This window comes from Euleptes europaea, chromosome 1 (assembly GCF_029931775.1).
Source record: "Euleptes europaea isolate rEulEur1 chromosome 1, rEulEur1.hap1, whole genome shotgun sequence".
Taxonomy (NCBI): Eukaryota; Metazoa; Chordata; class Lepidosauria; order Squamata; family Sphaerodactylidae; genus Euleptes; species Euleptes europaea.
In genome coordinates, this window is record NC_079312.1 from 135,101,003 (window position 1) to 135,127,979 (window position 26,977).

Sequence of the window (26,977 nt, forward strand, 5' to 3'; positions counted from 1 at the left end):
GAGGTATCTGACAGTGACTTTAAAGAATAAAAAAGCATCCAGGAATTCTTTCTAAGACTCTCTAACAAATCCAAATCGAAACTTGGCTTTTTGCCAGCTGTGGCGCACTGGAAATTCAGTTCTGCCAGTTGAACTAACTGTTTAAACGAAGTTTACTGCCCTATAAGTCATAACTGAGCCACAGTAGGATTTTAGGCATTGGCAGTGGTGGTAGATAGTGGTATAAGTATGTTGCAGTCCAAGGGATGGGCGAAATGGACAATATAAAATTAGATGTGTTCACTGTTTTTTTTGCACAAAGTGTTTCTTTGCTATGACTGTTTCATGTGTTTTATTATGATAACCCTTTGAGGTTAGGCTGACAGGGATTCCACTTCAAGTGAGCTTCATGGCTCAGTGAGGATTTGAACCTGCAGATCTCATCCCACACCCATACTCAAGATCATGGCTTCTCTGTCACATCAGTTCTCTTCATCTCTTTTCTTTACCCTTCTTTATCACTGTCTAGCTCATCTGATACCTGCAGGCTATTTATTTACTCAGATCTTGATTAGCAAAACACTGTTCCAAAAACTGCAGATCCTTGTCAGTACCATACTATTGGTACCTGCCACTCTACACAAAGCCAGGGCTGCCAGTGTTTAGGCTCTGACCTCAGTACTCACACCTTCCCAAAAGCACCATCTTGTGTTCTCTTTTAAAGACACTCCAATGCCATCTTAATATTCTTTATAAGTTTTACAGTGCAGTCGTAGGCACCGTTGCATCCTTATGAGTCCATGGAAGTAAATGTAAGAGTATAACACTGCTGAGGATTACACTGTTCTTAGCATAATGCCGACCACCTGAAAGAGGATCTCAGGCAGTCTCAACTGGTAGTGCTGTAGCTGTGGTATCTACCACGAGACCGTACCCACAGATTGTTCAACCCTTTTAGCAAGCATGACTAATTCTAGCTTGGCTACAAAACAAGCCAAATAATATACAGTACAAAATAGCTGTTGTCTTATTGCTTAGACACTCTGGATGAAATAAGAAACCTTCATTCTGCAGCACTTTCCCTTATTTCTTCTTAACCAGTGAGAGATGTAAGAGATCCTGCTGGTTCTAAAGTCTTCTAGTATATCCAAAAAAAGTTGCTAAGTATTTTTTAAAAAAGCATTTGAGAAGTGCCTGGATTTTTTATTTGGACTGGAATGCAGGCTCCAAATTTCATTTGGTGTATTATTTAAGAGCTTCTGCATACAAACCTTTCCTAGGTAGGTTTTTACTATGAAGCTGTTTGAGTGCCACGTACGTATATGCACTCTTCCAGTCATGCATGCTTACTGAGGCATTTGTGCAATGATTTGGTCATTCTTTACTTGCCTTGATAGCATATCAAATGATTTTTGATTTTGCAGTGTAGTCTTTTAGAAGTTACTAGGAATGAAGAAAACAAAATATAAGCAAACCTGTTTGGTTTAACTTTGGTTTTCATGAGAGAAAATAGGGAGGGTCCCTAGCAATAAAAAGTCAAGATATGCTGGTTTGTTTTGTGTGGAGTTAGCCTGGTGACAGCAGGTGCTCATTAGAGGAGAGGATTAGGAGTGTTTCCTTCACTAATCTATTCTGAAGTATGATTGCAGACCTGTGGTAGTTGCAGCTTTGTGAACATGGAAGTTATGAGCCCTTGCTGAGTTTGTGTCATTATGTTGAATACTAAGCAGGTCCATGGTGAACTGGCTGTGCCCTAGAAAAGAGTATTTTCCTTAGTGATCAAAAGCAGACTGATCTGATTCATTATTCTGTTGCCTCTGAGAAGCTGAAGGCCCCCTTGAAATTTCTGAAGTCTCAGCTTTATTTACATCCTGCTCATATGTATTTGTGGAATGCCCCAGAGGAGGAAAGCAAAATGACAGCTTTGTACTGTGTGGAGTCTGTGGGAATACCTTATTATAACTGACCCCAGATGTGCACTTTGTTTTATTTCTTTTTTATATACATATAAAGAAGCAGAATGACATACTTGACACAGTGACATTTCCCACCTCTATTAGACATGTAGGAGGTCTGCGACGGCTCAACCACCAAGCCCTTATCAAAAGCCTGCTGCTCACAAAGCATATGCTAGAATGTTTCTCCCAGGAAACGAGGTAGAGGCTCAATTTAGATAATGAGAAGGGCTCTCTGCACTAAGGTCTATGACCACAGTTCGATCCTTAGGCTCCTGAAGTGTAGCCTAGATGAGCTTGATGAAGGAGAAAATAAAAATTCACACAAGACCTTTGGGTGGCCGGAAGCGTTACTCTGATGTCATCTTGTCAGATTTCACAAGCTACGCAAGATGAGTTCCCAAGTGAACCAGGCTCTAAGGAAGTCAGCGACCATCAAGTAGTACATCCTGCTGGTGAAGGCGTATTCGTTAGACGCCTGAGTTAAGCTGATCCTAAAAGGGCACTCTGTATATTTGTGCATTCGTTTCAGTTTTTGCAGTCCTAGATGGAGATACTTAGTGCTTAAGCCTCAAGTACATATTTTCCTCATTAACTTTACTCTTTCTGTTTGTAGGTGGTAATTTCATCCATGATCTTTAAGAGGTTTGAATGAGTTGTATAGCTTCTACTTCCACAAAAGTTAGGTGAAGCCACAGACATAAATGTTTTTTTCCCCCCCTAGCAACCAGCCGTGGGCTTCCCCACCCTAATTACTCTATTATTAACATCCTGCATCTCCTCCCTCTCTCAGTCTGGGCTGTTATGTTTGTTAACAGCTAAAAATTTATTTCCTCCAAGAAATATGTGTGGCAATAATCATAAAAATTGTATGAAATAAGTTTTATATATAAACAAGAATAAATTGCACTGTTCTCATGCCAACAGGTACTTACAGACATAGTGTGTAGTATTTCAAGGCCAGGCTAAGTCTGAAGGAAAAGTGTTGAGCAAGCAGTGAATAGTTAAAATGGGTGATTAAGTAGTGAAGTACTGTGCATTAACTTGGAGCGTAAGGGTCTGAGGTATTTGGTGATAGCGATGTTTGGCTGAAGGGTCCCAGTCTAGCAGTGGATGAGTCGTTCTGATTTTCTAGCAGGTAGAAGAACACATCCAGGTTTCATAACTGTAATGAGGTTTATGTGGGACTGCCTTTGAAAACTGCCCAGACCTTCCATTGGTCCAAAATGTGACTGCCAGGTTACTTTCAGGGGCTGTCTTTTTACATGCACAATTAAAACAGCTGGTTCCTACCTTTAAGACCATAAATGGCTTGGAACCAAGGCTCTTGAAGAACTACCTCATTCCATACTGTCCAGCCTGTCAGCTAAGATCCTTTTGCCAAGCTGCACTCCGTGTGACCCTGTCTGCAGAAATGATGTGGGTAGTAGCCAGAGACAGGACTTGTTCAGTAGTGGCCCCTCAACTTTGGAACTCTCCCCATTGAGGTTTACCTGGCCTCTGCTTTACTGCCCTTCAGGCACCAGGCCAAAACATTTCTTTATATCTAGGCTTTCAGTTAAAGAGTTAAAACAACTTCTTCGTTGTTCTAAACTTCTAGCCTGAGGACCGTTTTATATGTATCATTTTAGGCTGTTCAGTGTTTTATGCTCTTTTTACAGTTTGTTTTAATTTTAACAATTCTTGTGTTGTTGTCTTTATGTTTTTATTGTATTGTTGTTACTTCAAGAGCCTCCTTGGACTGATGTCTGGGGAGGCGGTACCAGCTCCCACTGCTGTTTAACGTAGCGGCAGGATCAAAATACAGGGGGGCATCGCACAATACTGCAGTGTCATTCCCAGGTTCACACCTGGAAGTGGCATCACAGCATCATGCAGTTCTGTAGGAATTAAAAAAACCCACAGAGATTTGGGGAATTCCTGATGCCAGTTTCTGCAGTCTCTCTCTCCCCCCCTCCCCAAATGTAATGCTTTATAATATCTGCCTGGGCAGATCTCTGAGCTATTCCGTAGACTTTTATAGATTTAACTAAAGGGATTTGTCGTACTGGTCTTGGCAAGAGTGAAACAGTCCTGTGCGGTTTGCCAGGGGCGAGGCCCCATCCACTGTTGTTCTTTGGGCTTCCCCTGCAGCTGAAGAGACATAAGCATATTAGCCTCTTGCGCTGAATGTTCTGTAAATGTGATTTGCTTCTATAGGCTACTTTAGACTACTTAAATAAATCTGTTTTCCATTTTCAAGTGTGTTCATTTATTTCCCCATCTCTTAGAGGAAAAGAAGCACTGCCTCTCAGCAATACAGGCTTTTAGATGAGAAAGTTGTCCTTTCCATATAGACTTGTGACCCAACATCTTTTCTAGGAATTAAGTGTTGGCTGAAGGAAGTGTTGCGGGGCAGTGTGGGGAACTAGAGAAGGCCACAGGGAGGAGTCTAAGGACATCCAGCAAAGAGAGGGGCCAGAGGTACAAAGTGGAGGAGGCGGTGGAGGAGGAGGACTGAAGTTCACAGTGATTTGAAACAACCAGCTAAATTCTTGACTGTATCTGAAATTTTTCTTTGTTGAGTCATTTGGAACTACAGGTTTGTGTTCTGGCAACTATCACTGCTTGTAGTCTATTGCTCTGGACCGGAGGAATGAGAGAAGGACTTAGCATAAATGATCTATTAGTCCCTCCCTGACTAATTGTGACTCTATGAATTGTTTTGACCTATTTGACCCAGATACTTCTCTTTTTAATCTCTTCCCCCTCCCTTGGGTTTCTCCTTCGGTGTTTATTCTCTGGAAAACCCAGCCAACATGGATCATTTGTTTCATTTACTCAGCTTTATTTTTGTTCCTATACCTCTTGCTCTCTAGAAATTGTGGAGGACGACTGAACCTTTTGCCTCTTCTCTCCCCATTCCCAACCTGCTTGGAAACTTGTCACTTTGGCAGTTACAATACACAAGCATGACACTGTGAGGATGGAAATCACTGCATAATCATGGCTGCGGCAAATACTGAGGAATGCTTGCTTTCTGCTATGCTGTAGCAAACTTTTATCAACACTTCCATATATGAAAAAAAAAATCAAATAATGAGGAACCGGTTCCTGCCACAAGACCTGTAGAGAGTCTGTCATTAAATATTTAATTAGTGTGATTTACGTTTAATCTCTTCTTTTCTCTGCAGGTTTTGCATGCAGAAGAGTGTGAGACTGGTACCAGGAGTCACATTGGATTTAATAGAGAAGTAAGCATGATTTTGAGACTGTAAAACAATTCTAATTTGCCTAGTTTTTATTTTTATAAATATTAACTCTGATAGGCTGAGTAAATTTCTGCATAGTTGAGAAGCCCTTTCCATCTGTTTTCTGGGAGTGTGTGCCTCTTTGGACTGTTTTGTTTGCCTGTGTTATATTGAAGAATACAGAGCTCCACCATGGCTGCAGCAGCCCGACACAATGAAGAAGCTGGCTTACATCGAAGCAACAGCACAAGAACTAAGCATATTTTGTAGTAAAATGCTGGTTGTAAGTTCAGATAACAAGTAGACTCCATTCAGAAATGGGCCGACTGACTAGCAGGACAGAAGCATTTATTGAATTGTTTATTTACTTCATGTTTACACCACCTTTATCCTCAATGGGGACCCAAAGCAGCATACGACATTCTCCTTTCCTCCATTTTATCTCACAACAGCCCTTTGAGGTAGGTTATACTGAGAGAGTATGACTGGCCCAGGGTCACCCAGCAAGCTTCCATGGCAGAATGGCGATTCAAACCTGTGTCTTCTAGATCCTAGTCTGACACTGTAATCACTACACCATACTTGCTCTCAGATACCATTCTAGTATGTAAAGACCAGTGCAGCAGATTTCAAGAAGCCAATTGACACAGTTCTGAATGGTTGCCACCACTTGCTGCGATGCTCTGTGTATGTCCTCCTGGTCCTGTGTGTGGTTCAAGTATCATTCCATCAACAAGCAAAGACAAATTCAGCAAACCTAATTTTGAGGATCAATGAATTCATTTTGGCCTGTTATATCTGAACGTGATCTAAACTGTTCATAAGGTTAGGATATATATACTCCACCATCATGAGGTTTTGCTCAAAGTCACCTCTTGGTGATTCTTCTGAACCCACCCTAGGAGCCCGAGAGTAGCAAAGGAGAGCACTGGACTGGTACAGCATGAGTGGTAACATAGGGAGGGACGTCAAGTGAGTTTTAAGAACCAATGTGAAACCAGTTCCTGCTCGGCGATAACTATTGATTTTAAAGGGAAAGTTAATAAATTTTTGGTTGGGCCCCTGCTTTTAATTAGACCATCAGCCTATATGAAATTCTAGAAGTTCCAGCAATACCCTATGGAAAGAGTAGGTATATGTGGGAGAGTGCTCCTTCCACTCTTAAAAAATCTACTGTTGACCTCATTGGTAAAACTTTGCTCTCCTGCAGAATTTCTAAGCTGTGAGAATATCACACTTGCACTCGAGTTCCATTATCTCCCATACTTTCAAAGCCTGCCAGGGCTGTATCCATTTTACTGCTGTCATATCCCAAACTATCCCTGTCTGTGACCTTCACTCACCCATTTTCGCCACTCTTGAGCTGTCTGCTCTCTTTTCACTGCATGTCCCTTATGTCTGGAAATCCTTTGGATAGTTTCCTTTGGATTAAGCCCTTAGTCTTCATCTCCTATTGAAGCTAAGCTTAAGTATGTATAACTCAGCTGAATGCATTACTGTTGTTCATTCTCACACCCATTGTAGGGCTGTTGAAAAAAAAATTCGGTATAGTTCGGATTCGGCTGAATTCGGCCCGTCTGGATTCAGGATATGCCGAAGTCCGAAATCCACCGCTTCGGGTCTGTGCAATTCGGTGCGAATTCAAAGTTTGAGAAAAAAATTCGGCCGAATAAAGCCATTAAAAACACAACCGCGCCTTTCCGCGGCTCCGGGGGGGGCATTTTTGGGGGTAGAGGTCCCAGACTTTCAACGGAGCTTCAAAGGACCCTTCTTGCAAGACCCCCCCGAGTTTTGTAAAGATTGGGTCAGGGGGGGCTGAGATATGGGCCCCGAAAGGGTCCCCCCACCCTTAATGTGCATCTCTGAGCAGAGCTTGCTGCCCACGCACAAAGCTCCCAGCCCCGAGCTGCAGGGAGCAAGGGCGGGGCAGGTGCGAAGAAGTTTGCAAAGCAACACAACCATGCAAAGCAACACAACCATGCAAAGCAACACGTTTGCAACCATGCAAAGCAACACCTGACACCTGGGAGTTTGCAAACCATGGAAAGGGGCAGAGGCAGCTAGCTATGCATAATGAGCAGGAGGGGGTGGAATTTCCCCTTTTGCATCGGACTCGGGACCAGGCAAATGCATTCTTTAAGTCACCATTTGAAAACCAGTTTTGAGCAAGCATCAAAATAGACCTAACCGATCTTATGAATGAGGGAAAACCTGAGGACACACAACTGAAGCCCCCCCTCAAACCAGGGAGAGAGAGACTCGAGGGGGCACACACCCCCAGGCAGAACGGGCGAAAGCCCCCTTTGGCTCCCACCCACCCACAGAAACTGCTCCCTCCCCACACACACAGACTCTGCTTCCCCCACACACACACACACACAGGAGAAAAATGATAGATTAAAGCCCCCAAAGGGGTCTTACTGTGGCTGTCTTCTGTTCCATCAGGAGGGGCTGGGAGGACTGGGTAATCCAATACGATTCTATTTAAGCATGGGAGGTTTTGCCTTGGATTTGCCGCTCTGGAGATGCATACAGGATCGGGTGATCCATTCATCCCAATAGGGAAAAGGGGAAAGCCCATATCTCGGGACCCCCTGACCCAATGTTTACAAAACTTGGGGGGTCTCTTAAGAAGGCTTGTCTGAAGCTATGCTGAATGTTTGGGGGCTGCACCCCCAAAAATGCGCCCTCTGCAGCCACGGAAAGAGAAAAGGGGGGAGCCCATATTTCTGCCCCCACTGAACCCATCTTTACAAAACTTGGGGGGTCTCTTAAAAAGGCTCGTCTGAAGCTATGCTGAAAGTTCCGTGGCTGCACCCCCAAAAAAGCCCCCCTGCAACCACGGAAATGGAAAAGGGGAGGGGAAAGGGGTGGAGCCCATATCTCGGGACCCCCTGACCCAGTGTTTACAAAACTTGGGGGGTCTCTTAAGAAGGCTCATCTGAAGCTCCATGGAAAGTTCCGTGGCTGCACCCCCAAAAAAGCCCCCCTGCAGCCACCGAAATGGAAAAGGGGGGAGGGAAAAGGGGTGGAGCCCATATCTCGGGTCCCCCTGACCCAATGTTTACAAAACTTGGGGGGGTCTCTTAAGAAGGCTCGTCTGAAGCTAAGCTGAATGTTTGGGGGCTGCACCCCCAAAAATGCGCCCCCTGCAGCCACGGAAAGAGAAAAGGGGGGAGCCCATATTTCGGCCATTGCTGCACCCCCAAAAAAGCGCCCCCTGCAGCCACGGAAATGGAAAAGGGGGGAGGGAAAAGGGGTGGAGCCCATATCTCGGGACCCCCTGACCCAATGTTTACAAAACTTGGGGGGGTCTCTTAAGAAGTCTCGTCTGAAGCTCCGCTGAAAGTTTGGGGTCTCTACCCCCAAAAATGCGCCCCCTGCAGCCATGGAAAGGAGTGAATGTGCACACGCCCCCCCCCTACGAGAATTTCTCTCTCTTTCTCTCCCCGGCCGGGCCGCGCAGCAGCTGATTCCTCCAGTACTCAATCCTGACTGGCCAGAAGAAGACCCAGCTTGGCCACCGATTGGCCGCGGGAGAATGCTGCTTACTGACGGTTATGCTGCTGCGCCCCGAATTTGCCGAATTTATTCGTGAACTCCCGAACTCGCTGAATTCGGTTCCCCTGTTTTCCCGCCATTTTTTAGTTCGGTTCGTCCCGAACTAAAAACCGCCAAATCAGGGGAAATTCGGCTGTTTTTGGTTCGGGCCGAACCGAATCGACAGCCCTAACCCATTGTCCTCCCCACTCCCCCATTTCTTCTCCTTGTGTCAAATTTTAGGCTTTAAGCTCCTGAGGCTTGGGCCTACCTTTATTTGTAAAATCCCTTGCATGCTGGTGGTGCCATATAAATAAATAATCTTTCTGCTATCATGGCATTAAGAGTGTCTCTTGCAAGTAGTGTCAATAGCATGCAACACCACGTGTGTTATTGAGGGCAAATCCTGACAAGATGGGGGCACTCCCCTCAGTTGTGCTCTTATGAACCAGGAAGGGGAAGCAGGAGCAACACCAACACAAACCGATCACTTGAGAGGTGTAATAGGAATCAGTCTTCCTTCTCACTTTGAGGGAAGGGCATCTTGAAATCTTGGGTAATTCCTGCTTCATGACCGGAGAGGCAGGAATGAATTTCTGCTTTCTGTCCCCAAGGCAGGAATCATCCACCCAGTTTCTCTTCCTGTCTCACCAGGGAGTGCAAGCTTGGCTAGCAGCTTTGTACAGTGATCTTGTTGTTTAGCCTTAGGATTTATTTTTTCCTACACATCTATACTTACTTTTATCTTCCTATTTACTTTACATAGCATTTATTTGCTTCTTACAGCCTTTCTATTCAAATTTATTGATCTTTTCCTTGCCATTGCTGCCTTCCTCCCCCCGGCCACACGCACACCTTTCCCTCAATGATCAGCCAAGATGGCTGATGCACACAAGTGTCAAGACGACAGCTTCTTGTTTGAGGGGGAGTACGACAACAGGCAGCTTACCTTAGAAGTTTCAGATCAACCCGACCCCTCTGGCAGCTGCCAGTGTGGCCTTACAGAGAGGGGAAATGGATAGGAGGCAATCACAGATAAAAAGAAGCTGCTGGATGCACCACACAAAAAAGGCACGAAATCGACGACTTTAGAGGAGGGTACCTCTACAGCGCCCCAATCAGCCTGAAGTGGCATCGAGGGAGCACATTTTCTCCAGGATGACTTGGCTTCCATTCAAAGGTTTCCATCACAGCCAGCAGCGGTCGGTATCATACCCCCTCTCACTTCCCAGGAAGAAGAGGTTAGCAGACCAGTTACTCAGGATGAGATATTCAATCTGGTCAGGAGAGCACTCAGGGATCACTTCCAAGTTCTCCAAGTCCCAGCAATGCAGTGATAGATAGATCATAGAATCATACAATCGGAAGGGACCACCAGGGTCATCTAGTCCTACCCCCTGCACAATGCAGGAAATTCATAACTACCTCCCCCCCACACCCCCAGTGACCCATACTCCATGCCCAGAAGATGGACTCCCTCTCATGATCTGCCTAAGGTCATAGAATCAGCATTGCTGACAGATGGCCATCTAGCCTCTACTTAAAAACCTCCAGGGAAGGAGAGCTTACCACCTCCTGAGGAGCCTGTTCCACTGAGGAACTGCTCTAACTGTTAGAAAAGTCTTCCTAATGTCTAGACAGAAACTCTTTTGATTTAATTTCAACCCATTGGTTCTGGTCCAACCTTCTGGGGCAACAAAAAACAACTCGGCACCATCCTCTATATGCTGACAGCCCTTCAAGTACTTGAAGATAGTTATCATATCCCCTCTCAGTCTTCTCCTCTTCAGGTTAAACATACCAAGCTCCTTCAACCTTTCCTCATAGGACTTGGTCTCCAGACCCCTCACCATCTTTGTTGCCCTCCTCTGGACACGTTCCAGCTTGTCTACATCTTTCTTAAATTGCAGTGCCCAAAACTGAACACAATACTCTAGGTGAGGTCTAACCAGAGCAAAGCGATACCATCACTTTGCGTAATCTGGACACTATACTTCTGTTGATACAGCCCAAGATCGCATTTGCCTTTTTAGCTACCGTATCACACTGCTGACTCATGTTCAGTGTTTGGTCTACTAAGACCCCAAGATCCTTTTCACACACACTACTGCTGAGACAAGTCTCCCCCATTCTATAATCATGCATTCGATTTTTCCTACCTAAATGCCGAACGTTACATTTATCTTTGCTGAAGTTCATTTTGTTAGTTTTAGCCCAATTCTCCAGCCTGTCAAGATCATCCTGTATCCTGGCTCTGTCTTCTACCATATTTGCTACTCCTCCAAATTTAGTATCATCTGCACATTTAATAAGCATCCCCTCTATTCCTTCATCCAAATAATTTATAAAGATGTTGAACAACACAAGGCCCAGGACAGATCCCTGAGGCACTCCACTAGTCACTTCTCTCCAAGTGGATGAGGAACCATTAACAAGCACTCTTTTGGTGCGAACTGTCAACCAGTTATAGATCCACCTAACAGAAATAGGATTTAAACCACATTTTCCCAATTTGTCAACAAGAATATTATGTGGAACCTTATCAAAAACCTTACTGAAATCAAGATAAACTATGTCTACAGCATTCTCCTGATCCAGCAAGGTAGTAACTTTCTCAAAAAAGGAGATAAGATTAGTCTGACATGACTTGTTCTTGAGAAACCCGCGTTGGCTCTTAGTAATCAGACCCATCCTTTCTAAATGCTCAAGGACTGACTGATGATTTGTTCAAAAACCTTTCCCGGTATAGACGTCAAGCTGATAGGTCGGGAGTTACCCTGATTCTCCTTTTTCCCCTTCTTGAAGATGGGGACAACATTTGCCCGCCTCCAATCTCACTATGCTCAATTCTGGCCTTTTTTCTTTCACAAATTTTGAAATCTCTTTCTTAGTTTCTTTACAACATTTTTATCTTTTCATGTCTTTCCTGAAAAGTATAGCTCAATATAATATTGACTATTCAAAAACTATGCCCTGTGAAGCTATTATTGGGAAGCGTAAACATTTTTATTGAAAAAGGGTTAAGCAAATGGAATACTGGCAATCATTATCTCTGTTCTCTTTTTGTTTTTATACCATGGGGCACATTATTATAAAGCCATTTATTAAGTTGTATTGTTTTGCTTACCAAGCTGCAAGAGAGTTGCAGAGAGTCTTTTCTAGCCAGTGTTAACTAGCCATTGTTTAAAATAAGCCGGTGTGTCTGGAGGGTGTTAGACATTGAAGTGCAGTGTTAGTGCTCTTTGAAAGCTTAGATTGAGAGGAGCTGATATTGCTGACATTGCAGCATGCCTGCAGCTGAGTGTGCGTCCACAGAGCTCTGTCATTTGTTCTGCACTTGGGGTAGCAGGGCGTTGCTGCAGCACTAATGAAGTGCGTTGGCACAGATGTTGTTGTGGGTTGCATAGCTGCAGCACTGCAGGGAAAATTTTTTTTCACTGTGCTTGCTTAAGCTAGGACTTTCTTTAGCCACTACAATCTTTCTCTCTTATGATGTTCAAAATTCCTTCTGCATCCTGAGTGTCTGCCAAAAAGTTGTGAAAAGGGAAAACAAACCGTTTTCCATTTGTTGGGCACATTCTGTTTCTTAATAAAACAAAATGATAGCTTTTCTTTTGCATCAGATAGCCACTCTTTAATTAATCTTCCATCAAAGTCTCATATTTCCACAAATATACATGCCCAGTGCAGGACAACGTGGTATGGATAGTGTTATCCCACCAATAAATCTGTTCATGAAATTCAACTAAAATCTAAATAAAAGCCTTCTGCATTTTCATAGTGTCCTATTTGAAATTTTGTTGCAGACAAATATTAGTATCTTTGATGCATGCTAGTGATTTTGAATCGCCCGTCATTTGTGTTCAGGTACAATCGACAGAAAACAATAAGAAAATTTATTTCTAAGATGTCTTTCCTTTAGCAGCCTTCTTTATCAAGATTAATTGGGAAAACAGACTATGGACTCATTTTGGTTTCTGATGTGCCTAATCAGTAACAATTATTCTTTTTTTCATTTATCATGGCAAAAATTACAGACCACGAAAGCCTAAGTGTATTCTAATTGTAATGAATAGGTGGGGAGGCACACATGTAATTGCAAATACTTTGACAAAAAAAATAGTTGTAGCGCTTAGCCAACTTGATCTGCTGAAAAGCACTTGGTTAAGAATTGCAATTTCGGAATTCCTGCAGAAAATACCAATGACTGCAAAGTGTTAGGCATTAGGTCACAACACGCCTTTCGTGACTCAGCATCATCTGTGTTAGATAGTTCGAAGTAGCAGAAATGTTAGCTCTCTACCCCTTTCCTCCAGTGCCCTGGTCATTTCCTCAGCAACTTCCCACCGTAGAGATGATGTTTTCCAGTGCTTCCCCCAACCCACAGCAAGCAACACTGTCCTCTCACCCCATCCTCTCAAAGGCAGCTTTGAAGCCCAACCCCCGAGCCTTGAAACTTTCATTTGAAAAGGCATTTCAAATGTCTGTTACCTCTACGAAACTAGGAATGTAGCCCTGCTCATAATTTTGACAGCTATTTTGAAATTGACCCCCACTGAATAAAACTTGATTGTAGCACCTGAGATGGGAAAGAAGATTGGTGGGAATAGAAAAGCATTCATTCTCCCACTGCTCTGCTTCATTCCCAAAGTAGCCTCCATGAATCATTGCTGAGAAGGTGGTAGGTGGGTGGTGAGTTGGGCAAGAAACGAATCTTCCCTCTCTCCCCTCCCCTCCCCCTCCTACACTTCCATCCTGTCTCAGCAACATTTGACAAATTCGCTATGAATCTTTTGTCTGGTAGGTAGGTAGTTAAAGAAAATTGGTTATTCCTTACAAACATAAAAATTTTAAGTCAAAATATTTTTACGTGAAATGTTTGGTCAGCTCCCATCTATGATCCACAAGAAAAAAACCTAACCACTTTGTCTACTGTTGGATACTCAGGCCTGGATTTAAAGATTTAGTACTGCATGACACTTCCATCACTGGTTAATCTATCTATAATGCACAGCACGTGTGCATTAGTTGCTCAGTAAAACATCCTACTTGGGCTGACTGAAGTTGGCAGAGTAAATAAGGCTGCTAGGTAATGGCAGATTATGTGGGAAATAAAAAAGAGGGTTTTTTGTTTTTGTTTTTTTTTTGTAACCACATTTGAAAGAGACGCTTGCTGCATAGCCAGGTTTGGAAACCTGTTTGGTAAAATAAATAAGAAAACAGCAGAGCGACTGTAGAGCTTCCATTTATCTTGGGGACTGTTTTACATATGATCTGTGACCCTTAACTTGAATGCTGTATAGATTTTTCAGATTTTGTTTCTGTTATGCCATCACTGAACACATTTTCTTTTCCTGCTGTTTGCAGTATGCCTCATGTATTTTTAATCACAGTAATCTAGGCTGTATATTGCACACTGCATTGGTGTTTTATCCTGCTGCTCCAGGAATCCCTGTATGTGACCTGTGTTTCAGGCAGCAGAATTAAATTCAGGCCATTTAGGAACTCATAGAGCTGGGCATTATATAGAGCTGGGCATGGCTGGAGAAGCACTGCCTGCAGTCCTGAAATATCTATGTGTGTATGCAACTAATTGGCACCTGCCTATTGTTCTTTCTCTTCTTACAGTTATTTGAAAGATTCAAGAGCTTGCTAAGCAATTTAATTTTGAAGAGCAATTTCAGAAAAAAGAATTGTTATTGTTGTTTTCAGAAATGTTGATGAGATAGTGGCCTTGTGTCTCCAGCGATAAGAAAGCAGGGTATGACACTTGGTCTTGTGAAAGAGCAGCATGAAGAGGTGGCAAACTGTGTTGAGACAGAGGACACCTCTATACAATGCTGTTTCCTGGTTTGCAGGGAACAATCAGGCCAAGGCCAAAAAAGAAAAGGGAAAAAGTGGATTATTGTAGAAATATGCACTGTATGTTGAGAACTTTCCTCTTTGTTGGGAGATAGAGCACTTCCCAACCTTCTAGACAATTCTGAATGTATAAATACAACAGAGTGAACCTCCCTGATTCTTTTGGAGAAGCCAAAGCATGAACAATGTGCCTCTGAAGTACAAATATGGGTTTTTTAATAGGGTGCCTTGGTAAGGCTGTATCCAGGAATGTGTTCTTTCCCTTTTACAATTTTGGGATTTTCACACACACCCCTCATCGGACACATCATAGATTGCAACACTATGATGTGTCCGATGAGGGGTGTATGTATGTGATCACATTGAAAGGTACTTTCTTTTGGTTGTTTGGGGAGATACAAATATGAGTGCATTTTAGATTTCATGCCAAAGTGATAAGTGGGGCTAAGTCTACACCACAGTATAGAATGTAGAGAAAGCATAGAATGTAGTATGGGTTGAATAATACAACAAAGAATCTCATTTTTCATTTAAACTTTGAAGAGTAAGGTTCTAACCTTTTGATTGCAAAATACACTTGTAGACACTACCTGCTATAACTTCAGAAGCCAGAGGAACCACTGGATAAGATACCATGATTCAGGGCCAAATGCCATGAATTGCTTCTCCCTTGCAAAAGCAGAACAAATTATGTAAGGTGGTGAAAAGTGCAGAATATATTATGAATAATAAAACTAGGTAAAATGTGTTCATTATTTAAAACATTTATCCTGCTTCATCCAGTGCTCAAAGTGGCCTACAACAAACATTTAGATTGGCAGTTCAGTAATAATGGTATGGTATAGTGCACTGGTTCCCAACCAGGGGTCCATGGACCCCAAGGGGTCCGCGAGAACTAAATTAAGGTCCGCGAAACAAAGTTATAAACCCATAATAAATTAATATTTTCAATTAAAAGTTCTCTATTATAAAAATATATTCAAATATTATTCTAAGTTTAATGTTTAACTAACAGTTATGATTAAAGTTTATTTTCAAATTCTCTGAATTTTTGTCGAAGACTTGCACGGTCAGAGTTCATTGGTTCTTGTAGGTTATCCGGGCTGTGTAACCGTGGTCTTGGAATTTTCTTTCCTGACATTTCGCCAGCAACTGTGGCCGGCATCTTCAGAGTAGTAACACTGAAGGACAGTGTCTCTCAGTGTCAAGTGTGTAGGAAGATATAGTCAGAAAGGGGTTGGGTTTGAGCTGAGTCATTGTCCTGCAAAAGTAATGTGCTAATCATTGTCCTGTAAGTATCAAGATAATGTGCTAATGACGGTGTGGTATGTTAATATGGAACCATTGTATCCTGAAGTGATCTGTTAATGTGTGAAGTCCAAAGCTAATCTCCATGGCTATTGTTGACTATAGTCTTTGTTAGTCTGGAGGTTTTTAGGACAGGAAGCCAAGCCTTATTCATTCTTAAACTCTCTTCTTTTCTGTTAAAGTTGTGCTGATGTTTATGAATTTCAATGGCTTCTCTGTGCAATCTGACAAAATAGTTGGTAGAATTGTCCAGTCTTTCAGTGTCTTGGAATAAGACCTTGTGTCCTGTTTGTGTCAGTCCATGTTCAGCCACTGCTGATTTCTCAGGTTGGCCAAGTCTGCAGTATCTTTCATGTTCTTTTATCCTTGTTTGTCTGCTGCGTTTTGTGGTCCCGATGTAAACTTCTCCACAGCTGCAAGGTATACGATATACTCCTGCAGAGGTGAGGGGGTCTCTTTTGTCTTTTGCTGATCGTAGCATTTGTTGTATTTTCTTGGTGGGTTTAAACACTGTTTGTAGGTTATGTTTTTTCAAAAGTTTCTCCATCCTATCAGTGACTCCTTTAATAAATGGCAAGAATACCTTTCCTATGGGAGACTGTTTTTCCTGAGTTTTCTGATTTTTGTTTGGTTTAATGGCCCTTCTGATTTCATTCTTGGAATAGCCGTTTGCTAGCAGTGCGTGATTTAGATGATTAGTTTCTTCCTTGAGAAACTGTGGTTCACAGATCCGTCTTGCACGGTCCATTAATGTTATTAAGATGGTTTAGAAAGTCCATTAATTTTTCTTCACCATGGCTCCAAATAGTAAATGTATCATCTACAAACCTGAACCAGACTGTTGGTTTGTAAGGTCCGCGAAACAAAGTTATAAACCCATAATAAATTAATATTTTCAATTAAAAGTTCTCTATTATAAAAATATATTCAAATATTATTCTAAGTTTAATGTTTAACTAACAGTTATGATTAAAGTTTATTTTCAAATTCTCTGAATTTTTATTTTGAACCTTGGGGTCCCTGCACTGAACAAAAAAGTCCTAGTGGTCCCTGGTCAAAAAAAGGTTGGGAACCACTGGTATAGTGGTTAGAATGTTGAGATAGGATCTGGGGACACTTGTTTGAGTCCCCACTCTGCCGTGGAATGTTGCTGGGTGGTCTTCAGTCAGGGCGCTTTCACACATGCCTAATAATGCACTTTCAGTCCACTTTGCAGCTGGATTTTATTGTGTGAAACTGCAAAATCCACTTGCAAATGATTGCTAAAGTGCATTGACAGTGGATTGAAAGTGCATTATTCAGTATGTGTGAAAGTGCCCTCAGTCTCTCTCTCTCTCTGCCCAAAATGCCTGATAAAGTTGTTGTGTGGAAAAAAATGGATGAGGGGAAAATGATGTGGACCGCTTTGGGGTTCACACTGGGAAGAAGGTAGAAGAAAATATTAGAACGGTAATAAATTAAGCTCTTGTTATACAAACTGGTTTCTCCTGATGAAGAATCCTTTTCTGGTTTTGTTTTGTTTTCAAGCATCAGAGTATTCAGAACTCAGGATATAACTAATCTCTTAGGAATAAATCCCCTTGGTACATGCAGCCATCCAGGAACCAATGCTGGGTGAACATTACAAACTCCTAATGGAGAGACAAATTGTATTAGCTTGTCTCAACGGTGTGTTCCTGTATTCTTAGTACATTACCAGCACAGGCTTGTTGATCAAGCTAGGGAGAGAGGTCATAGGAGTTTCATCTCTTTCTCTGTGTCCCCAGTTGGGCACATTTCAGATGCTGAGGGTGTGTACCTATGGTAATGTTGGGTATTGGAACACATTAGGAATTCTGTTAGCGAACTGCTGATTACTATTCCTATTTTAGTCATTAAAATGTTGTTGATTGATTTTGTTGCTGTAGCATTTTATGGTACAAGTCACTTTGAGCTTTATTAATCTAAAAGCTAGATAGAAATATTTTATATACATTAAAAAGATACATTGGCCAGGGACGTGGAGTATCTCAAAGTATTTCCTATGGTGTATCTCAAAATATTTTCAAGATTTTTACTAAATGTGCTGCTCTTGGAATGGACTGAAGGAGCTGGAATAGGATCCTTAATATGTGTCTGCTTCTCTTAGGAGGAATTCTGTGCATTAACTAGAGAAGGGTTATCATATCATATCAAGGGAGTCATGAGAGTCAGAACTCTGACATAGTACGGGAGCTTTTGGTCCCATTGCACGTATGGACTATCAGCTTTGAGTGCACCAATCATTGGTTTTGGTGGGCTTAGTGGTGGCACTGTTGCGGGTGATGCTAGTGAATGTGATATGTACAGTTTGATTGCAGAGTACTGCACTGGAGAAGGGAGGTGGAAACTGGGAGTCCCTTGTGCATGAAAAGAGAGATAAATAGTGCAATCCTGTGCAGAGTTACTCCAGTCTATGGCCATTGATTTCACTGGTGTAGTCTTGAGAAACTTTCTATAGGATTGTACTAGTCTAGCAGCTAGGTGATGTGCTCAGTGTGGGGAGTCATCACCTTAAAATTACTGACACAAACTTTACCAGTTTCCCCTTGTCTCCATGTATATTAGCCACAAAGGGAACGGTGCTAAAATTAAAATGGAGATGTTTAAGAATAGCCCCTTCACCAGATGTTCTAATTGCATCCGTAGCTGCGCTTTCTGCCTGGTACAAAAGAGACACAGTGGAAACAGTAGAAGCAATGTTTGCATCCCTCTCTAAGCCAGTTTCTGTGTTTCTGTCAGATGAGAACAGAATGAGAAAAACCAACAAAAAATGCCATTGTGCAGTGAATCTGTGCTGTGTAGACTGGGCAGCTTTGCTTTGGATTTTTTTGCATGTGTGTTTATAAATAGTTACTGCGGTTTGCAAATATTGTCAAGTCTGCCAAATGGTACACTGAAGAGGAGGAAGAAGAGCTTCATCATTAAACCCACTACATATTGATTAAGCTGTCAGGGCACTTGCCAAACAGAATTTCTGGATTTATTGTGTAATTGGAGAACTTGCTACATGTCTTTATTGCAGTCACTTTTTTCTTTACTCACCCTTCTCCCCCCAAAATTGAACCAAGATTTCCTTGTAAAACATCTTTAAAAAAAAAAAATCAAGCAAACAAGACTGACATCTCCCTGTATCAGTTTTAATCCACTTGGGGTTGTTGTATCCTCTGCTCCAACCCTTAAATCCTTCACATGGACATAGCAATAGAAGCTCACTAACAATGAAATAAGCAGTGTCAAACCAAGTTACTCCACCTGAGTGTTGAATTGGGGAAGCTTGCCTTGCTGGCCAAGAGTGCTTTGTATGTCTGAGCTACTTCTGCTGAGTTAAAAACTCACAATCATCACTGATACCAGAGCCATTCTTGAGTTGACTGTGAAGATTAATGTGAATAAGCAGAAACAGCTAAAAGTTCATGTAGTGTTAATTCCTCCTATTCAGAAGAATCAGTGTTACCATTAAAATCTTTTTGATTTTTACCTGAACTACTCAGAATGTTTTTAGCAGAATATTTAAGACTGAATCATTCTGTTTGCTTCAGCGGGATGTAGGAGAACTATATAGAAACTGGTAGCTGTCAGTGGTGGTGAACAAAATGAGAGACCTGTAATTTTTAACTATTTCAAATTAGAAGTATCCAAGCAAGGGAGAACTGAAGTTTGAAAAGCTCATGTCTTAAAAAAAAAAAAAGGAAAATATTTGTATTGCCTCGCACATGAATAGATGTTCCTACTTTCATAGAGAAGAGGATGTCAACCTAAATCCTGATCATCTTGCAGACAAGCTTCTAGTGAAGAGCAGTTAACCAATGCCTAGCGAAAGCATTCCCAGGGGGATGTATGTGTGGAAACAGAATAAAAGGATGGGGGAAGGGCTGTTGGCAGTTGTGTGTGTAAGAGAGAGGAGGAGGAGAGGCGCAAGGTACAGAATTGGGTCTTAGGTTTTGCCAAGTGAGGCTAGAAGGCTAGAAGAGAAGCAGCACGATGCCCAGGAGCCAGAGGGAGGGAGTAAATTGCTGGCAGCGGGGAGTTATCACTGCAGTGAGGCTCTGAGCAAGCCAGAGACTGGGATGAGAGAGAGAGAGAGAGAGAGAGAGAGAGAGAGAACGAGAACGAACGGTGAGGAGGGGAGAGAGATTGACAGTGGAGAAAAATTCATACATTGCCTGATTCAAAGCATGAGCATAATCAAGAGCTATGAAAAGGAAATCCTAAAGTGTCAATGGTGAAGGAGCAGACAGGGGAAGACCAAACTGACTGAGCCTTAACTAAGCCTTCAACAGGAACAGTGATGGAGGAATAGTGTTGGATGCCTGCCTGCTTGCTGCATGTGGGGGGGGTGTCATCTGGGGAAGCTGCCTACTTGGGGCTTGGTCAGCTAATTTTTAAGTTGATAATTTTGTATGGCCCACGAATGATGTTATAAATATCCATATGGCCCTTGGCGGAAGAAATGTTCCCCACTCCTGCCCTACGGGGTCGACATAAATCATAGACTCATAGAGTTGGAAGGAGCCATACAGGCCATCAAGTCCAACCCCCTGTTCAATGCAGGATCATCCTAGAGCATCCCTGACATGCGTTTGTCCAGCCTCTGCTTAAAGACTGCTGGTGAGGGGGAGCTCACCACCTCCCTAGGTAGCTGATTCCACTGTCAAACAACTCTTAGGAAAAAAATTCCTAATATCCATCCAGTACCTTTCTGCCCTCAATTTAAACCCATTATTGCAAGTCCTATTCTTCGCTGCCAACAGGAACAGCTCCCTGCCCTCCTCTTAAGTGACAGCCCTTCAAATACTTAAAGAGAGCAATCATGTCCCCCCTCAACCTCCTCTTCTCCAGACTGAACATTTCCAACTCCCTCAGCCTTTCCTCATAGGGCTTGGTCTCCAGGCCCCTGATCATCCTCGTCACTCTCCTCTGCACCCACTCTATTCTGTCCACATTCTTTTTGAAGTGAGTCCTCCAGAACTGCACACAATACTTCAGGTGCTGCCTGACCAATGCAATGTACAGCAAAACTATGACATCTTGCGATTTGGATGTTATGCTTCTATTGATGCACCCCAAGATTGCATTAGCTTTTTTTTTTTTTTTTTTGGTCGCTGTTATCACACTGTCTGCTCATATTTAACTTATGGTTCACCCATACCCCAAGATCTTGTTCATACACACAGCTACCCAGAAGTGTATCCCCCATCCAGTATACATGTCCCTGTGACTTGACAGCACTTTCCACCACCACCAATGGGAAAAATTACCCTCTCTCCTTTTTAATTTTGCGCTTATAGAGTGACCCACTTGCTCATCTTTTTCAGTGGATTTTTACCAAGCTTGTAAAGAAAAAGACTCAATTGATGAACACACAATTTGGACATTACTATCAGAAGAAGACAGAGGAGGCGGCGTTGGTTTTTATATGCTTACTTTCTCTACCACTTAAGGAAGAATCAAATGGCTTACAATCACCTTCCCTTCCGCACTCCACAACAGACACCCTATGAGAACTGTGAGTAGCCCAAGGTCACCCAGCAGGCTTCATGTGTAGGAGTGAGGAAACAAACCCAATTCAACCAGATTAGAGTCCACTGCTCCTAACCACTGCTCTTAATCACTACACCACGCTGGCTCTAGAGATAACCATTATTTTGTGGGCTTTGTAAATTAAGATGAATGGTCATAAATCAGTGCAGACTGAGCATGAGAAATTATGATTTCAGCACTTTAGCAGATACCTGGAGAAAACTGTGATTACAGAAGGGCCAGTGTGGGTAATATTACAGTTTAACATTCAGGGTCAGGGTAATGGTGAAACAGAAGAAGAAAGAAATGAAATGAATCCCTTTAGGATTCCATGTGCAAAGTTTGTGCCTTTCCTGAAGTTTTTCATTTTGTCTGGTGCCCTGGAGTCCCTTCAGACTTTGTGGCTATTCGCTACTATATGGTTCAGAGCAGACACTTTGCTTTACACTACTTTGATAATTATTTTACCAAGCTATCAAAATGGGTTTTGCTGAAGTTGATATCTGTGAAGCCAACCTTCCCAAGATCAAAAAGCTTTTTGGCCTTTTGATCTTTTACTGCAGCCACAAATGCCCATGGGTATATTCCCTTTGCTCTGGATTAGATCAGAAATTCACCTCTCGTTTGGTATTTCCTTGAGACACTTAACTAAGGAACAGCTGTTCTCTTCTCTCTCTCTCTCTCTCTCTCTCTCTCTCTCTCTCTCTCTCTCTCTCTCTCTCTCTCTCTCTCTCTCTCTCTCTCTCTCTCTCTCTCTCTCTCTCTCTCTCTCTCTCTCTCTCTCTCTCAATGAACAGAGCAAGCTATATTACAAAAAATAAAGATCATTTCAGGAAAAGTATCCAGCAACTCTGGGATTGTGTAAATTAAAAATCCAAATAAAATAAATATAGAAATAAAATAGTGCCTTGACATATCCTCTATAGTTCTGTGAAGGCCTGTCTTAGGAATGTGAAGATAAACTCCACCATTGCTTGACAAGGATATATTGTCTTCCACGTATCAGAAAAAAGATGGTTGGGGCAGGCTAGGAAAGCAATAGATGCTGATTCTTTAAATTGGGAGAAACAGCTAGCCTGATGCTTGAGCAGCAGGGAATATGTAGTCATAGTTGCTAGAAGTGGCCATAAGCACAGGGGCCTGGAACTGGCCTACATGCTGTGTAGAACCATCGCCTGATTTCCATTCTTAAGGTACCTATCCTGCCTTTAGCCTGATTTGCAGGAATGCAATTATTTCTCCTCTTGTTTTAAAACATTAGTACCAGACAGCTGGGTTTATCTACATGCCTAGTTAAAGTTGGGGCTTAATGGCAGAACATACATAAAGATAGGGTTGCCAACCTCCAGGTGGGCCTGGAGAAAACAAAGGCTCAGTGCTGTATGGATAATGGAAAAGATCCAAACAGCACTCACAAATATATAGAATATATCAATTAATTTATAAGGTGCAAGGGTGCAAAAAGTGAGCATATATATACAAAATACAGTCCTATATTGAAAGATACACATACAAATTCTCAATATCAGTCCAGCATAATACAATAAGGTTTAGAAATATCCTGGAATCAGGTAAGTCTATGTATATTGTCCGTGATGGACTTTTTTAATGCTTATTGGTAGCTGGGAAAAAGGAGGTCCGAGGCAAAGGCCACGACGAGAGAATGTCAATCAAGACGTGTCGTCTAGATCTGGATCACGTTTCGCTTTGGCCAGGGGAGGAGCCGCCTTTAGGCAGCCTCCTAAGCCCTTTCGGCCTGGGAATGCCCCCTTTCCTTTTCCTGGAGATATGCCACCTTTTGAGGTGGCGTATCCCCTTGCAAGCCCATGGAGCGGTTGCACAGGTTTTCCGAGGAAGGGGAAGGTTTTGACCTCAGTGTTGGGGGGACCTCCAGTCACTGGCGCAGCCCTCCACCTCAGGAATGGGCTGTTCCTTATTTATTTAAAACATTTATTCCACTTCTGGAGAAAATGACTGGTTTGGAAGGTGGATTGCATGGCATTATCCCCTACTAAGGTCCTTCCCCTCCCTAAACCTGACTCTTTGAACCCGGAGTTGGCAACCCTACATAAAGATCACATACCTTCTTTCATCTCGCAAATTGCAAACACACACAGCCCTGTAAATTGGACTCATGCAGAGGACAGAGTGGGTTTATCTCTTCAACCTTCACACAATTTCACAAATTATCCCTCCCTACACACACACACACTACTGTTGGCTCTTTAACAGAAGAAAGATGAGCTTTTGAAAGGACCCATCTCTTTCCTGCAAAGTGCTAACAGCAGTGTGCCCCTACATTTCAATTAGTGAAACTGCAATGGGGGTTGAAGGGTTAAACCTTCTATTCTCTCCCCATGGTGCCCTGCTCTGAAATGCAGTTTGTCTGTTACTAAAGAATAAAGATTTATGGTCTTTATCATGGCTGTTTGGGCTCTGGGTTTGTAGTAAGCAAGGTAGTAATTTGCCAACCAGAACCAGTCAAATCATGATAGCTTGTAGAAAGAAGAGCTACATTGAAAAGCTGTTTGAAGTGAAGTTCCCCGGAATATCCTATATTAAGAACTTCCTCACCTTAATGTGTTACATATATCAAGAATAAATAACACTTTTTTTCCTAGTAGATCCTAGCCAAAATTAGGGTATGCAGTGAAGGCAGTGTACGTCTATTGTTGGTCTTGGACCGTATTAAACTATTACTATTGTAATGTATAATTTAAATTTTGAGAAGCTGCAGACATTTTAAGTAAAGTCCCTTGCGTCTCCTTTGAAAAGCTGAGATTTCTCATTAACCTAGAAGTACAACCATGTTGCTAATACTGCCTCTCCTGCTTCTGGAGTTGCCACATGGATTAATTTTAAGCCCTTTTCTGGACTACACCAAGTATCCCCAGTTTAGAGATGCCGGCCATTTGCATATCAGCACTCAGAGTTGTTTGTTTGGGGATACATGATTCAAGAGTTTCAGAAATCTGGGGAAATTCAAGAGGCCGTGGACCATTTCTTAGGGTCTGAGAACATTGTGTGGAATATGTATATTCTGTTTTCCTACTAGTCATGCATTTTTCTTTGCACAATGGATTTATGGCCAAAGCCATTTTTAATAGCCAATGCATGGCTTGAAAATCTGCCTCTACATTTGGCATAATTACTCCATATGTTTAGGGTTTTAGAATGTTAATACCATCATCCTCTTGAGGAAATTGAGCCTACAGACCCCATTGCCAAATTCTAAAGGTAATTGTAGTAGGTCCAAGCTTGAACCTAGGCAGACAGAAGCCACACAAGAAAAGCTAGCTTTGCTACTCCTCATGATGTAGTCATTCAGTGAATACTGATTGTTAATCTCTGATGCTGTCAATCAGACCATTTTTACCCACACAAAATTCACTTTGGAGAATTTATTAAAAATAACAAAATCTGATGCCACAATTACCTTTGTTTCCATTATAAGTATCATGGAGAGTGTCAGGTTGGAAATCAGTAATTTATTAATGTCTGCCAGTCACTGATAAGATGAGTAATGATTCACCGTGAGCTAATTTAGAGATGAAATGTGGAAAACAAAATCCCTAGAGAATGCGCAGCAGGAAGAATGTGGGGGGAAATTATGCTGCAATATAACACAACAGCCAATTTTGCCAGTGTACCATCATTAGAGATCCTTAATTTAAGCAATCTTACTTTTATCATAGCTAATCTGAAAGGCAGGCTGCAGGATGTAGTTGACTAAAACCCCAGTGCTTCACCTTTGTAGAACTGGATAAAAATGTACATTCCAGTCAGTTGCTCATGCAGTGCTGGCTGGGTTCCTCATAGCCTCTTATGCACCCCCATCACCTACTGTTTTACCATTTGTTATGATTAGCAAGTTCTTCCTGAAGCGAGGGCAAGCCATAAAATATAATTTAAACTATCACAGCTTTTCTTTGTGCTTGCATTTATTAGAGGCCGGCAGGCTATAAGCAGCAACAACATTATCAGGCATGTATTCTTCAGTGAAGGAAAGCATAACAGAACTAACACTTGCCTTCTCAGGTATCACTACAGATCTTTGTGTGGTATTGGTGACAGCAGAGATCCAGTGTGCCATAGTGTTTAGAGTTACAGAACTAGGACTGGGGAGACCTGGTTTCAAATCACAGCTCAGACATGAACTCTCTGGTTGACCTTGGGCTAGTCACCCTTTCTCAGCTGAACCTTATTGAGAGGATAAGATGGAAATGGGTGAATCATGTACACTACCCTGTGTCACCATCCCACCCTGGTTCTGTGTGTTCTCACGTTTGTGCTGTGTGATTGCCTGCATGTAAAAGTTGCCACCACCTCAAGCTATAAAACCCAGCCTCTCACTTAACCAGCACCTTGGGGAACCCTGGTAAGGCTGCCTCTGAGCAAGTGCAAAGGGCAGAGCTTCCAACTACTTCAACTTCCCCGTGTGTGCATATCCTTAGTGCGTAAGAGCAGTCTGTGGCATGTATGTACAGTTTGAATCATAGTTTGCTTTCTTAAACAGGAGAGAAGCTTTATTACTAGAACTAGAGCACATATCTGGAAAATAGTTATCATAGCTAGGAGATACAGATCTAAAGAAAATGAACATAAAACATGAATCTAGCAAAGTTACAATACAGTATAGTTACCTTAGATGGAGCAAACACATCCCCAGCTTCCCTACTGCCCCCTGACAGAGGAGGATGGGTCCCATTGGTCACAGCGACTGGGTGAAGTGTTTGAACTGAGAGCAAAGGAAGATTCCACCTTTTAAAACTTCTGCGTGCTTCGGTGAATCCCCCCCCCCATCCAGAGTTAGGAATCTTGCCCCTCCTGGGAAGTACTCTAAGCTCTGCCAATCAGGTCCTTTGGCATGTAGCCCTCATCTCTCTCCCCATCAGGTTTTTATGATGCCCATTCATCTCCTCCTTTGCAGGTAGGCCAAATGGGTCCCCCCCCCCAAAAAAAACCAGTTCCTGTTTTTTCTGACTCTCCTTCTCTTGTGGAAATAAACAGTTCATCTTCGGTCCCGGTGCAGCCCCACATTAGGACTGCGCCTGCGCGCAGGCCAACTGCAGGAAAATTTTCTTTAGTCTAAGCCCTATAGGGGGCACTCCTCCCGAGGCGCGCGCGAGCGGCTCCAGCCCAACCGTCACGCCTACCTCGGAGATGCGCCCCTGCCCTCCTCAGTTCCTTTTCTGCCGCCGCCTGGAAAAGAAGCATTTAGAGTAAGCTCTAACACAGTAGATCAAAGTTACAAATACCTACGAGTAATGACTGAGGCAGAATCCTCTGGCCTAGTCCCACCGAGTCCTTTTTCCGTCTTTTCGGAACAACCACAAAAGAACAGATGGCTTCCAAGCCTCTTTTTAAGCACTGTACCCGATGTAATACCAAAATGACACAATCAGATGAACATGAGCTTTGCTTACTCTGCCTGGGGGAGTCACATGTGGTGACTACGTGCAACGTGTGCATGAAATTTACCCCAAAAGCCCGGTCTGAAAGAGCCGCGCGCTTAAAGGCAGCGCTCTAGAAAAAAGCTTTGACTCCACCTTCGGAAACGAC

The 26,977-nt window shown here is 42.6% G+C and overlaps 1 protein-coding gene across 3 annotated transcripts in view; it reads left to right on the forward strand.

The window, feature by feature from the left end:
• Positions 1–26,977, forward strand: part of RPTOR (regulatory associated protein of MTOR complex 1) — a 494,290-nt gene that overhangs the window by 229,251 nt on the left and 238,062 nt on the right. For all 3 annotated transcript variants that reach the window (XM_056867014.1, XM_056867015.1, XM_056867017.1), the window contains exon 7: positions 5,108–5,167. In XM_056867014.1, coding sequence (XP_056722992.1) covers positions 5,108–5,167 — 60 coding nt within the window. The remainder of the gene's footprint in view (positions 1–5,107; positions 5,168–26,977) is intronic.